The sequence below is a fragment of the Bufo gargarizans genome, chromosome 2 (genome assembly GCF_014858855.1).
Source record: "Bufo gargarizans isolate SCDJY-AF-19 chromosome 2, ASM1485885v1, whole genome shotgun sequence".
NCBI classification, from domain to species: Eukaryota; Metazoa; Chordata; class Amphibia; order Anura; family Bufonidae; genus Bufo; species Bufo gargarizans.
The window spans coordinates 552419466-552434758 of NC_058081.1; the positions used below are offsets into that span (position 1 = coordinate 552419466).

General features: G+C 42.1%; 1 protein-coding gene across 1 annotated transcript in view; it reads right to left on the minus strand.

Moving 5' to 3' along the window:
- Window positions 1-448: 448 nt before the first annotated feature.
- Window positions 449-15293, minus strand: part of LOC122928585 (E3 SUMO-protein ligase ZBED1-like) — a 51851-nt gene continuing 37006 nt past the window's right edge. Inside the window, exons 4-7 of the mRNA XM_044281566.1 lie at window positions 12652-12914; window positions 10748-10812; window positions 9790-9947; window positions 449-4863 (exon numbers count right to left, since the gene is read on the minus strand). Coding sequence (XP_044137501.1) covers window positions 2813-4863; window positions 9790-9947; window positions 10748-10812; window positions 12652-12914 — 2537 coding nt within the window. The 3' untranslated portion in view covers window positions 449-2812. The remainder of the gene's footprint in view (window positions 4864-9789; window positions 9948-10747; window positions 10813-12651; window positions 12915-15293) is intronic.

A 15293-nucleotide genomic window follows, 5' to 3' on the forward strand; every position in this document is an offset into this window, starting at 1 on the left:
AAGAAAAAAATAAAAATAAAGAAAAATTTGTGCCGCCACATTCTGAAATAACCATTTTAGTATGAATGAATCCTTTTGATAATTTTTAAAGGGGTTTTCCAAGATTTTTATACTGATGACCTATCCTCTGGATAAGTCATTAGCTTGATCAGTGGGGTCCGACACCTGGGAACCCCACAGATCAGCTATTTGAGAAGGTATTGGCAGTCCTGTGAGTTCTGCCCCCTTCTCGCAGCTCACCAAGCACAGCACTGTACATTGTATAGCGGCTGTGCTTGGCATCACGCTGAACCCCATTCATTTGAATAGGGCTGAGCTGCTCCTAGGCCATGTGAATGATAAATGCGTTGTCACTGGCCTAGGAAAAGCTGAGAGAAAGCAGTGGCACTCACAGGAGTGCTGGTGCCTTCTCAAACAGCTGATCGGCAGGGGTTCTGGGTGTCAGACCACCATCAATATCTGTATAAAAATCTCGGAAAATCCCTTTAATTAATATTTTATGCGAGTAGTGGCGACAAAAAAACTACAATTTTAGCATAGTTTTTCTTCTTTATAGCATTAACGAAGCAAGATATTTTAATATTTGAGACATTTTCAGGCACCCCGATACTAATTATGCTGAGAAATGGGAAATTTTTATATTTTTTTTATATTTTAAATATCTTCATTCAATAGTTTCTTTTTCTACACTTTTTTTTGTCCCCTTGGAGGACCTAAACCTGTGATCGTTTAATCGCTGGTAGTGTACATTGTAATAACTTTTGTATTACAGTGTATAGGCATTTTTACAGATATTCTATTACATTCTGCCAGTGGCAGTGGGTAATAGATGCAGCAATATGGTGGGTGTGCCATAACAAGTACTCAGCACACAGCGATTGTGGCAGGTCCCTCCCTCTGTCTAAGCACTCGGATGCCATGGTCACTATTGACTTCGGCATATGAGGAGTTAAACGGACTGGATCAGAGTTATTTCTGATCCATGGCAGTGAGAACAGCTGTATGAGTGATGGCACAGACACAGCTCCTGAGCCGGCGTTATCACTGTGCTGTACTATTATGTCGGTTTGCGTTAACTAGGTACTTGAAGCAACGTCATAGTATTACATAGGATGGAAAGGGGTTAAATTAAGGCTTATATGACATTTTTATAGTAATGCAGTCCTGCAAATCAAAACAGGGGCATACAAATTATACATTTTTGAAGTATCTGCACTAAATAGTGTCACAACAAGGTCTCGCTGATATAAAACAGTCTAAACTACATTGGTGCATCTATTTACTTAGAATCACTAGTGAAGCTCCACTAAAACTCGTTACCAGTCATCAAATGTAAAATCTAGCTACATTACATTTCTCGTCATGGCTTCACTTGTTTTGCAGAACAAAATCAATTGCTAAATGGAATCCATCATCAGGCATGCTTCTGAAAACAGACCGTTTTGTTCAGCACTGGAGTATTAACATTTACGGTACATCGTCTGATTAGCATAGGAATATCCATTACCTACATTAGGCATTACAGTTTAAGGGGGTAATTTGGTCTCAAGGAGCCAAACAGCTCATTAATATCAGAAGTGGATTATAAAAACACAATACATAATACGAATAGATCTGTCAACAGCAGTTTCCTGACTGTTTCCAAGTAGCATATGGGAATTTATTTTTTTGTTAATCCAAATACAATTTGACAGATTATACATCTGTTGATCATACTGGTAGGCTTAGGACTAACTGAAAAAAGCTCCAAGGAGAAGTGGTAATGGCCCCTCTGATGTGGCCTCCAGTTGGGCAGAACAAGGAAGGGATTATTGGTTAGTTGCTCTCTTCTATGTCCTGCATAGGCTCAGTAAGCTTAGTCTCTTACTCTTCTAGATTATGGATGAAAAATGGTAGACCTTTGCATCAATATATTGACTATAGTATATGAAAGGTGGGTTTAGAGCCAAGTCATAAAAACAACACAGCAGTATAATACTGTCTTCTCGAATTCTGCCCCATATGCTCATCTGTGGTACTACAACTACAGAAAAGGGGTTCAATGTGTGTTGAGACGGTGTACACTCAGGACAGGTATATATATTCCTATGGACACGCAGGTCTTTGGACAAAGAGGATGTAAACTGAAAAAATAAAAAACTTCCCATGCAGCAAAACGGATTAGGTACATTATCAGATTTATGCCGATCTGTTAATCAAAGGGCTGGGCATCCATCTGGCAGTAAATAAAGCTTGAAGGGGTTGTCCCAGCTAGACTGTTCTTTGTGACAGCTGGTCTGCTCTGGCTAACGCACATAGAAAAGGTTTGTTCACCTCAGAAACATTGTTAAGAGCTCTGCTTCATGCCTTTGAATGAGTTTAATTAAAAAACAACTAGCCCCATATCGATTTCCATACATTCCATCATCTGTGTGCAATACTAGATTTGCTTTCGGATTGCATAACTGAGGTCAGCACAAACTTTTCCCCAAAAATAAAGAAAGGGGATATCTACTGCAGTGCTTACAACACAGTCGAGAACAGGAACGGAAATCTATGCTACATATATATCCCTTTAAAAGGAGGAGAACTTGTGGTAGACAATACACTAACCTAAAAAAACATAAAAATAATAATTAGCGGTGAAATGGTCTAATTTACTGGCATGTACTGTATGTTACAAATATTGGTGTGAACAAACGTCTCTTAGCTTATCCTCTTTTAGGAAAGTAGAGGAAGCACTAGATCGGACCTGGAGAATATATGATGGGCCACTTGCAAAGGGTGGCTACGATTGGAGTGGGAGAGGCACAAACGCGAAGTACCAACCAGCCTAAAGAACTAACCTATTGCCATTGAGAAAGACTAGCATATCAACATGTTCTGCAGTTAGAGCAGAGCGCTTGCGGTAAACAGTCAGGCCGGCATCTGTGAACAACCAGTTTGTGGGTACAGAAGTGGCAGGGATAGCCAACAGTTTACGGGCTGCTCGAGCCAGAAGAGGGTATTGTGTGTGGTGCATCTTCCACCACTGTAATGGGTCCTGGCATAAAGAGGAAGCCTCACTTGTCTGGAAGCTACTAATCTCCTGCTCTGCCTGCTGGTTTACAGTGCTAGCTGATGAATTTCTTACATTACACAAGTCTCCCAAAAGAAACTCTATACCAGAGTCCTGCTTGGTTTTTTTTGACGGTGGTCTTGAATTTTGAGGTTCGGGTGTAACACAAATTGGTTCTGTTGTCTGTATTTTTGCCAGGCTTGAAGCCTCAAGCTTAAGCACATGAAGGGTCTCTACACGGTCTGGTTGGCTGAGGAAATCAAGGCCACGGAAACGAGGGTCCAAAGCACATGCCAAGTTGAGAACCTGATTTACTTCGAAATCTGAATACTTAAAACTCAACTCCTCATGTATGGCCTTTTTGATGTTCTTGGAAAATTCAGAGTCCCACTCGTTAGGGGCCAAATGTTTATATAACAAACTGGTGATTACTGGCTTTACCAGTGACAATCCCACAAACTGATCTTTGGTAAAGGTTGAGGTAGCAATAAATAATGGTTTAAGGATGTCTACGACATCTTGGAGTATTGACCAGTCTTCTGGCTGCAGAGAAATACCATCTTCATTCAAAGTCTCAATTAAGCCTTTAAAAAACTTGGAATGGTCCACTATGCTTTGCAATAACGTGTAGATACTGTACCACTTTGTACCATCCCGTAGGAACATTTTTAAATGGACCTTCAAAACAGGTCCATGTGTGGTCAGCTCTTCATTTTGGGCTGCTGATGAGAAAATAGTGGCTATCAATCTTCGGTACCTATCTAATGTGGTCTGTATAGTATGGTGCTGGAGTATAGCTTCAATGCAATTTTTCAAAACCTGTCCAACACATGGCAGAGACTTCCAACCCACTTTAGAAGCTGCTATTTTAACAGAAGGACTGCTGAGTCCCACTGCATAGAACGTGTTCGCTCGTATTCCCCATTCATCTGCAACATCTTGAAGAACTAATTTTAGGCTTTCTTCAGAAAGGTCTTCTGAAACAACCCTACTTGATAGCACCATATTCCTGGATTCAAAAGCTTCATTGACATAATGTATAGTAAGCGTGAGGTAGGACAAGGAGCCGCTATGTTTCCATAGGTCAAGACTGACAGAACACTCTTGTAGATTTTTCACAAGTTCCATCACTCTTAACTTGGCTTGAATGTGCATCTCTTGCAGGATTGTATGAGCCAAGAAAGAGGCTGCTGGTAATTTGTAATTGGGATCCAAAATGGATAGCATTTGCACAAAGCCTTCACCTTCGATTATTTCAACTGGCATTAGATCCCGAACGATAAAATCTGCCACAGCTTTGGTTGTTCTACTCACAGTAGGGGTCACTACAGCCCTGGATGGTAGCTCACGTGGGGAGACAGAATCAATGTTCTTTTGTGGCTCCACTACTGCCCCCTGTGTTCCCACTAATTCATTGTACTCCTGTCTATGCTTATAAATAAGATGTTGCCTCAGATTAGTGGTGTTGCCACTGTATGAAAGTCTAACACCGCACAATTTGCAAATAATCTTGGTTTTATCAATTATTCGGCCATAGGCATCACCCTGAAAGCCAAAAAAAGTCCAATAACGGCTTTGAGCCCGCCCAAGGCTTACCAAATTCTGAGTTCCCTCAAGCAGCTGAAAGCCCGATGAAGAATGCCCTATATTGTTTAGTGGGTAATTCTGCTTGTGTGACTGCATTATAGGGGTGCTCATATCACTGCACACATACTGACTCCGCGGGGATATGTGATTCGGCAATGAATCAAGGGTCTTTAAATGTAGGTCTTGAAAAAGCTTCATTAGAAGTTCCTTCTCACCAAATTCGTATTTAAAATGCTCACCTAAAGATAAAATGCAAGCACAATGCCACTATTACTTATGCACTTGTAAAAAAAGAATAATCTTACAGGGAATTTGATTCCAACAATATAAATAAATTGCAGTGTAATTATAATACACTACCAGAAAATAGAAAAACACCTGCAAAACTACGAGTGGTGATTGGTCAACAATCACACAACCAAGAAGGAGCATCCTTTATTTTGGGTTCTACAAGAGCCAGGTTCACATTAATACTGGAAGACATCTGCCATTGCTGTGATACAGGCTGCAAAACTGACATGGCAACAGTCATACAGATGCTGGATATCCTCATTCAACTTGGACCTATAGTTTAGCCCCATCACTCTATCCAGTCCCACACGTTCTCGATGGGTGAGAGATCTGGAAATCAAGCTGGCTAGGGGAGCTGCCAGATGCCCTGAAGAGCCTGTTGTGAGGTGCCGCCAGTGTGTGAGCGAGCGCTTTCTTGTTAGAACACTGACTTAACTGTCAAAAATGGGCAGTAGGAATGGTTTCACAATGTCCTAGACATACCGAAGGATGGGCAATGTTCCCTCCACAAACACCAGATGGGAATGACCATGGTAGTTAATTGCACCCATACTGGGACACCAGGTTTTGATCCTGTGCGTTTACCCACTATGCATAACAGCAGTAAGTGCTCTGCAGCATTCCTGTGAACTTGATGCGGCCATCAATGGCAAACAATAATGTTTAATGATGAAGGAAAGTTCTGCCTTGTTACTAATGATGACCGCATAAGAGTTCGCAGGAGGATTGGAGAGCTCTTACTGCCATCATGCATAGTGCAGGACACAGAGGACCAGCACCAGGTGTCATGAAATTGGGCGCCATTAGCTACCATGACTGTTCCCATCTGGTATTTATGGAGGGAACATTCAGCAGCCTTTATGTTCAGAACATCATAGAACCAGTCCTACTGTCTTTCTTGAGTTAGGAGACAAGGTGTTCCAACAAGATAACCTCCACCCACACACTGACTGCGCTACACAACGTGCTCTTCAGGGTATCCAGTAGCTCTCCTAGACCGCTCGATCACCAGATCTCTCCCCCATTTAAAATGTCTGGTACTGGATGGGGCAACAGATCTCCCATGCACAGCAGCCAACAACTAGGATGAATTTGGAATGAAAGAGCTTGGAATGACATACCACAGGAGGGTATCCATCATCTGTATAACCATTACCATGCCAGAGTGGCAGCCTGTATCACAGCAAGGAGAAATGTCATCCAGTATTAATGTGACCCTGCAACTCCTACACCGATTAAACCAATAGCCCCTAATGATAATAATAAGGTACTTGCATGTAATATTTAGCAAAAATCTTTATTGATCGTAAAAATATTAGACAAGGTAAAAACATAAGGGAGGAGGTGGCCGTGAGACCCCCTCACCCCAAAACCCGTGGTAGTGGAGACCACACTGGAGCAACTCCGGTTGTCAGCCCAATAGAATAATGGTATAAATACCCACTGCTGACGTAACCAGAGGGTTGGCGAAACACGCATAGCACACTGAGAGCCTCGGTTATACAGTCCTTCATGGGTAATTGATCTCCTATTTACAGCTATATGTTGTAGTGTCATGTAGTTTTTGCGCACACACTTTGGTGTGCGGACCCACCATCACGCTACTGTGTGTTATTGGTGACCGGACCTTGTTCTGGAGTTACATGGCCCTCATACACCGTATGAATGCAGCACATTCTTGTTTCTATATATAAACAATCGTTCCATCATGTTCTAATTGTGTATCACATTGGCTACATGCACATGTATTATCCGTGGGTATTTATACCATTATTCTATTGGGCTGACAACCTGAGTTGCTCCAGTGTGGTCTCCACTACCAGGAGTTTTGGGGTGAGGGGGTCTCACGGCCACCTCCTCCTTTATGTTTTCACCTTGTCTAATATTTTTACGATCAATAAAAGATTTTTGCTAAATATTACATGCGAGTACCTTTTCATTATCGTTGGGGGCTATTGGTTTAGTCGGTGTAGTAGTTGTACTATATGTGTCTAGGCCCCTCTAAAATTTGCCGCTGTTATATCTGAGGTATGTGTTGGTTCTATTATTGTGACCCTGCCTCAACATATACTCTGCTGCAGAACCCAAAATACAGGGTTGTGTGATCATTGACCAAGCACCACTAGTTTATACTTTGTCAGTCTCAGCTAAATCCCATTTAGTTTTGCAGGCTTACGTTTTTTCTTTTCCGATGTGTAATTTTAAGAACATATTTGGTAACAAAGTAGCTTTGAATATTGTCTTGATTTGAAATATCATTTTTTGTGTCTGCAGCTTGAATGCAGACCTATGTGTCTGAAGAGACTACAGACGGATCATGTATAGAATGGTCCTGTTATGTGTCACTCCAGCCCTCTTGTTGACATGCTGACAGTAGAGGAGGGGACAGTAAGGACAGTAAAGGGAGGCTGTGTGACCAGAAAATGAATGGTTAAACCAGGCACAATGCCTTGTAAGGCTAGCTCAGCTGAATGTAATGATAGCTTTCACTTAGTGATCCGTTGCTTTATTCTAGAGAAAAGTACTTGTAATCCATATGCTAATGAGCTGGTAAATGCACCAAGGGCAGGTCCATGGCGCTCTGTGCACCCTTGCTCTTCCATCTTCCTCTGCCAGCTGCTCCCTCTTCTTCTTGATTGAGAAGACCAGGCAAGATGACTGCAGGAATATGGCCCCCTCAATCAAGGGGTAGAGGGAGAGGCTGAAAGAGGAAGCAGGAGGAGCAAGGGTGCACCGAGTGACTTGTGCCCACCCTCAGTGCACTTAACTACTCATTTGCATATGGATTAAAAGTACTTACCGTATTTTTCGCCGTATAAGACGCACCGGCGTATAAGACGCACCTAGGTTTTTGGGGAGGAAAATAAGAAAAAAAATATTTTTAACCAAAAGGTGTGCTGTGGGTTTGGAACTAGGTGGTCTGTGGATGGCACTATTACTGGGGATCTGTGGATGACGGACACTGTTATGGGGGGATCTGTGGATGACGGACACTGTTATGGGGGGATCTGTAGATGACGGACACTGTTATGGGGGGATCTGTGGATGACTGACACTTATGGGGGGATCTGTGGATGACGGACACTGTTATGGGGGGAACTGTGGATGACGGACACTGTTATGGGGGGAACTGTGGATGACGGACACTGTTAGGGGGGAACTGTGGATGACGGACACTGTTAGGGGGGAACTGTGGATGACGGACACTGTTAGGGGGGAACTGTGGATGACGGACACTGTTAGGGGGGAACTGTGGATGACAGACACTGTTATGGGGGGATCTGTGGCTTTCACTGTTACAGGGGGATCTGTGGCTTTCACTGTTACAGGGGGATCTGTGGCTGGCACTGTTACAGGGGGGGATCTGTGGATGGCACTGTTATACATGTGTCATCCACAGACCCTCCCAGCCCATAACTGTGCCATCCACAGATCCCCCGCCGCTCCTGTATACTAATATCATATGTCTTATTCAATTAATAGTTTTTAAATATGCCTCTTTATTCCTAAAAGTACCTTAAATCCGAAGCGCTTCAGTACAATGCCGGCAGGCCGGGCAGCCGGCGCGGCGCGGCGCGTCACTCACTGACGTCACTTGCCTGCGCCGCCTGCTTCATTCATAAAGTAGGCGGCGCAGGCACGTGACATCAGGGAGTTACGCTGCCGCCCGCCCAGCCTGCATACTACTGAAGCGCTAAGGATTTAAGGTACTATTAAGCATAAAGGGGCATATTTAATAACCATTCATTGAATATGACATATTTTATTAGTACACCGGAGCGGCGGGGCGGGCCTTTAGTACAGTGACTGCACCGCCCCGCCGCTATTGCCGGCCCCAGCTCCTCCTCCCAGTCCCTCCCCGAGTCCTCGCTCTCTTTACATCGCTGCCAGCGATGTAAAACTGACTGCATTCGCCGTATAAGACGCAGGGGCATTTCTCCCCCATTTTGGGGGAAGAAAAAGTGCGTCTTATACGGCGAAAAATACGGTATATCTACAATGAAGCAAGGCATCACTAAAAGAAAAGCATCATTACATCCAGCTGAGCTAGCCCTATAATGCACTGCGCCTGGTTCAATAGTGAATTTCCTGGGGACAGATTCTCTTTAATAGAGCAAAACAGTCTGTAGTCCGTACATACACTGCAGACCAGAGGTGTACAAACTTTTTCAATCTGGAGGCTGCATTGTTACATTATTCTACTTCCATGGGCAACATTAAAATGTAGGCCCCTATTAGATCACCCAATAATTGGTCAAATTATCAAGAACAAGTGTCCATTATTATCCAAATGGCGCTCACACTGCCCAAAGATACTACCCTTAAGATGCTTAACCTCTTAATGACCAATCCAATTTTGGCAGTAACCATTTATTTTTTCATCCCACTTCAAAGACCCATAGTGTTTTTATTTTTCCATCAATAACACAATATTAAGGCTTGTTTTAGCAAGTTGTATTTTTTACTGGCATCAGTTAATGATTCATATAATGTACTGAGAAAGTTAAATGTAAAAAATGTCTTTATTGGATGGAATGAGAAAAAAAAAACGCTATTCTGACACTGTTTTTTGGGTTTTTACAGCATCTGCAGAAAATGCCTATAGGTGGGGATCCAAAGTAAAATCCCGTGGATCTGCTATACATATCTAGATTGTACATTTTTGGCATACCTTCAATTTTTAATCTTTTGTGTGCTTGGGCCAATCAGCAATATGAACAATCGTTCCGCCGACCATTGCCAAATGAGTATCTCTTGGACAATATATGGACTGTTTAAGATGCCTACATGCACATCCCATTCAATCTGTTTACCTTGAAGGTTCATCCACCCTTTGTGTTTCGATATCATATAGACAATGAAGTAACTCTTACCTAATTTGAGTCCAAGGGTCCTAGCATACTCCTCCCCAATCCACACCAGCAGTTCTGCGCCTGAAGGGATAGGCTGGCATGCACGATAGTAGATTTTTCCCCGGTACTGAAACACTGTCAGATTGTGCTCCTCTTCTGTTGATGCACACGCCACATACCTTGGAAAGTAGATAAAGTAAATGTTTTATACACTGATCTCTAATACAGTATGAGACACAGTCTGCATATGGCACAAAAGCTATAGTTAGGAAGCGGTAAGCATACACACACACACACACACACAGACACACGTGGAAAACGCGTAAGCGATTTTTCAGTGGATGTCTTAATTTGTTTGGGATTTTATTGCTGAAATGGTCTACAAAATTACGCTTTCTGAGGATTTTATGACACTGGATTTCTTCTTTGGCAGCCAGACTTGCGATATGTGGTTGGGTGAGTTTAACTATGTTTTGCATATGAAGCAGTGGTGTTCCTTAGTCCAAGTTACCTGGGGCACAACTGATTTAGGCTACATACACACGACCGTATGTGTTTTACAGTCCGCAAAAAAATAAATAAAAAAAAACTGATGACGTTCCGTATGGACATACACTTTTTTTTGTGGGGCAATGGAAAGGACATACTGATGCGGACAGCACACGGTGTGCTGTCCGCGTTTTTTGCAGACCCATTGAAATGAATGGGTCCGCATCCTATCCGCAAAAGAAAAAAAAAATGAATGGACACGAAAACAAACAACGTTCGCATGCATGTAGCCTTACTCAAATTTTCTTACAGTAGCCGTGGACAACGCCATGTAGAACCTGGTATTTTTTCAGTAGTTGATCCACATTCCCCAATGTGTTCACCATGTTGGGGTATACGGTACACACTACAATAGGATTTCACAATTGCATACTATCTCCCCAACTAAATATCCCCCCATTAGGTACTTCTTGTAAATAACAGGACTTACCTCATCCAGCTGCTTTTGGAGTCATCACTGGCATCAATATAAAAATAGGATCCATTGTCTCTAATCTGAATGAGCAACAATAATACATAAGACACAAAAAATATAGGGACGTGTCTTTACTTCAGATATGGATGTGGCTACCTTCATAAAATAATATGTCAGGTTATGTCATGTCACCTCTCCCACTGTACAAGTTGCTCTTTATGGAAGTCACTACTCTCCAATCAGTGGTGATAACGCCATCGCTCACTTACTGTTCTTACTGTTTACTCATCGCAGACTTACTGTTCTCCAAAATACAAGTATTGAAATCATTCATTTCCAGATGAAACATTCAAAGTCGTTTCGCATAAAACGTCATTTTAATACTATATGGAGCGAGCACTCCGTAAAGTATTAGAATGTATTCGCTCTGATGAGCCAAAGTTATTACTTTGTGAAGTCTCTGGCTTCATAAATTGATTTCTACTGTAGAAAAACATTCCCCGAACTCAGATTCGGTTCCAAGGTACCACTTGGAACCGAACTCGAGTTCGGGAAAAGGTTTTTAACAGTAGAAATTAATTTCTGAAGTTATAACCCGAAGTCTCATAAGACTTTGCAAAGTAAAAACGTTGGCTCATTGAAGACAATACATTCTAATACTGTAAGGAACGTTCACTTAAAAAGAGGCATAACATTACCACTCTGAATACAAAGTTGTAGCTGATAGGAGTGATAGTGCCACTCTTGAAAATAAAATGACATCACTATTGTTAAAGTAGAATTGATGACATCATTATTCTTCAAATAAGACTTATGACATTCCCACGCTCCAAATTTAAATGGTCACTAGCTGTTCACACAACTTTGCACAAATCAATAGTACAAGTGACTACAAGAAACTGGGTAATATTTTTTTTTAGAGAGTAATGTCTAGTTCTCACGTTATTAGTTGCTTACTTCTCCCAGTCCTTGCTAATTGCTTTTCTGTTTGAAACGTTCTTTGAATTAGTCTCCAGATGGACCATATTACACATGTCTACTTCTACGGAGGGGCGGGGGCAGGAGTGAGCAGGAGCCGAGCAAGACCTGTACTGAGTACAAGTGCTAGATTCACATTCCTACAGGTCAGCACTTCTCAGTAATGTCCTCCATTATCCTAGGGCTGCCTAGGTTAGGAAAGAGATTCTCCTCTACTTTCAATGTGCAGTGAATGGAAGCACATCTCCACCCATCATCTCAGGGAGAACTGCAAACTAAGCATTCAGCATGCAAAGGGGTAAAAATGCCAGGTACAAGTGATATATTGTCCAGAAATAGTGTTATAATTCATGTACACAACTATACTATTGATTAATGCAAAGTCTGTTGAAAGGTTAGTGATGCTTTAAGCTGTAAGTAATGATACTACTACTCTATAACAATGTAAGGTGTAGTTTATGGTAGTGATAGTACTATTAAACAATTACAAGCAGTCATAACACTATTATTCAAATAATCGTGATGACATGATCCAAATATAAGCAGTAGTTCATGTTAGGCTACTTTTACACTGGTGTTCGGTGCAGATCAGTGTTGTATCTGCACAGACGGATCTGCACCAATAATGCAAACGCTTGTATGCGTTAATAACGGATTAGTTTGCATTATTCATTAAAAAAAGTCTAAGTCAAAACGGATCCGTCTAGACTTACATTGAAAGTCAATAGGGGACGGATCAATTGCACCATATTGTGTCAGTGAAAAACGATCAGTCCCCGTTGACTAAAATTGTAAGTCTAGACGGATCAGTATAGTCAGACAGTCACCAAAACGCTGCTGTAGTCTCTACAACCCTATAGTTACCCCTTGCCTTATATGACTTGCTATATATGGAAAGATACATTCCACAAAAAAACTGTAGAAATAAGAAGAATTCATACCGCCCAAGAATAGACGGTACATTCACTCCTATCCACTAAAATTTCGCCTTCAAATGGGCCAAAGATGCAACCCCGGGGAATGATGGGAATAGTGCACCACACTCCAAAGCCTCCTTGAGATCTTTCCTTAACTACCAGTCCTTCTGGCAGAGATAGTAAAGCACGGGACTGCACATTTTCTGGAACTGGGTTGTCCAAGATAAAAGTTGGAGCTCCATGTTGTGGACAGGAGTCTCTGAAGTATAACCGGCAATCCTCACAGACTATGAAAAAAACCACAGAAAAAAGACGCTATTACTTAGCAATTGCAAAACCTTGCATTCTCCTAAAGATGTTACAAAAACTTTAAAGGGGTTTTCTCAAACTTTAATACTGATGATGGATAGGTCATCAGTAGGTGATCGTGGAGGTCTGACACACGGTACCTTTGCCGATTAGCTGTTTGAGAAGGCAGTGGTGCTCGTAGTAGCGCCACGGCCTTCTCACTGCTTTCCCTAGGCCAAGTGACGACATGTTCATTGGTCACAAGGCCTAGGCTCTGGTCAGCCCCACAGAAGTGAATTGTGCTGAGCTGCAATACCAAGTACTGATGCTGTACTATGCATGTGCATATGTGCTCACAGGAGGACATGTGCCTTCTGAAATAGCTGATCGGCAGGGGTCCCATGTGTTGGACCCCCACCAATCAGATACTGATGATCTATCCAGAGGATTAAAGTCTTGGAAAACCCTTTTAATACTTTTTGCTTCATTATTTTTTATAATTTTTTTTATAACAAAACAAAAACACAGAACATTTTTACTTAAGGGTGGGTTCTCTCTCGCTAGGAATTCCATTAGAACAGAATTTTAGGACAGAATCCTTTAACCCCTTAAGGACCGGCCATTTTTCACCTTAACCACCTCAGCCCCCCTAGCTTAAACACCCTTAATGACCAGGCCACTTTTTACACTTCTGCACTACACTACTTTCACCGTTTATCGCTCGGTCATGCAACTTACCACCCAAATGAATTTTACCTCCTTTTCTTCTCACTAATAGAGCTTTCATTTGGTGGTATTTTATTGCTGCTGACATTTTTACTTTTTTTGTTATTAATCGAAATTTAACGAAATATTTGCAAAAAATGACATTTTTCACTTTCAGTTGTAATATTTTTTTAAAAAAACGACATCTATATATACATTTTTCGCTAAATTTATTGTTCTACGTGTCTTTGATAAAAAAAACTGTTTGGGTAAAAAAAAAATGGTTTGGGTAAAAGTTATAGCGTTTACAAACTATGGTACAAAAATTTGAATTTCCGCTTCTTGAAGCAGCTCTGACTTTCTGAGCACCTGTCATGTTTCCTGGGGTTCTACAATGCCCAGACAGTAGAAAACCCCCACAAATAACCCCATTTCGGAAAGTAGACACCCTAAGGTATTCGCTGATGGGCATAGTGAGTTCATAGAACTTTTTATTTTTTGTCACAAGTTAGCGGAAAATGATGATTTTTTTTTTCCTTACAAAGTCTCATATTCCACTATCTCATGACAAAAAATAAAAACTTCCATGAACTTACTATGCCCATCATGAAATACCTTGGGGTGTCTTCTTTCCAAAATGGGGTCACTTGTGGGGTAGTTATACTGCCCTGGCATTTTAGGGGCCCAAATGGGTGTGAAGTAGTTTGAAATCAAAATCTGTAGAAAATGGCCGGTGAAATCCTAAAGGTGCTCTTTGGAATTTGGGCCCCTTTGCCCACCTAGGCTGCAAAAAACTGTCACACATGTGGTATCGCCGTACTCAGGAGAAGTTGGGGAATGTGTTTTGGGGTGTCATTTTACATATACCCATGCTGGGTGAGATAAATATATTGGTCAAATACCAACTTTGTATAAAAAAAAAAAAAAATGGGAAAAGTTGTCTTTTGCCGAGATATTTCTGGCTAACTCTGGCTAACTTGTGCCAAAAAAAATGTCTGAATGGAGCCTTACAGGGGGGTGATCAGGGAGTCTATATGGGGTGATCACCACCCTGTCATTGATCACCCCCCTGTAAGGCTCCATTCAGAGGTCCGTATGTGTTTTGCGGATCCACCGATCCATGGATCGGATCCGCAAAACACATACGGACGTCTGAATGGAGCCTTACAGGGGGGTGATCAATGACAGGGGGGTGATCAATGACAGTGAAGTGATCAGGGAGTCTATATGGGCTGATCACCCCCCTGGAGTCTATATGGGCTGATCACCCCCGATCCATGGATGCGTGGATCCGTAAAACACATACGGGCGTCTGAATGGAGCCTTACAGGGGGGTGATCAGGGAGTGTATATGGGTTGATCACCCCAGTCATTGATCACCCCCCTGTAAGGCTCCATTCAGATGTCCGTATGTGTTTTGCGGATCCGATCCATGGATCCGTAAAACACATACGGACATTTGAATGGAGCTGAATGATCGCCGCTGGCAGGCTGTAGATCCACTTGCTTACCTTCCGATCCTGTGAAATTTCGCATCTCGCGAGATGATGCGTATATGCGTGACTGTGCCTGGGACAGCCGCCTCCGGAACGCGATCCTGCTTTAGGCGGTCCGGAGGCGGTTAAGGACCAGACAGATTTTTTCAAATCTGACATGTGTCACTTTATGTGGCG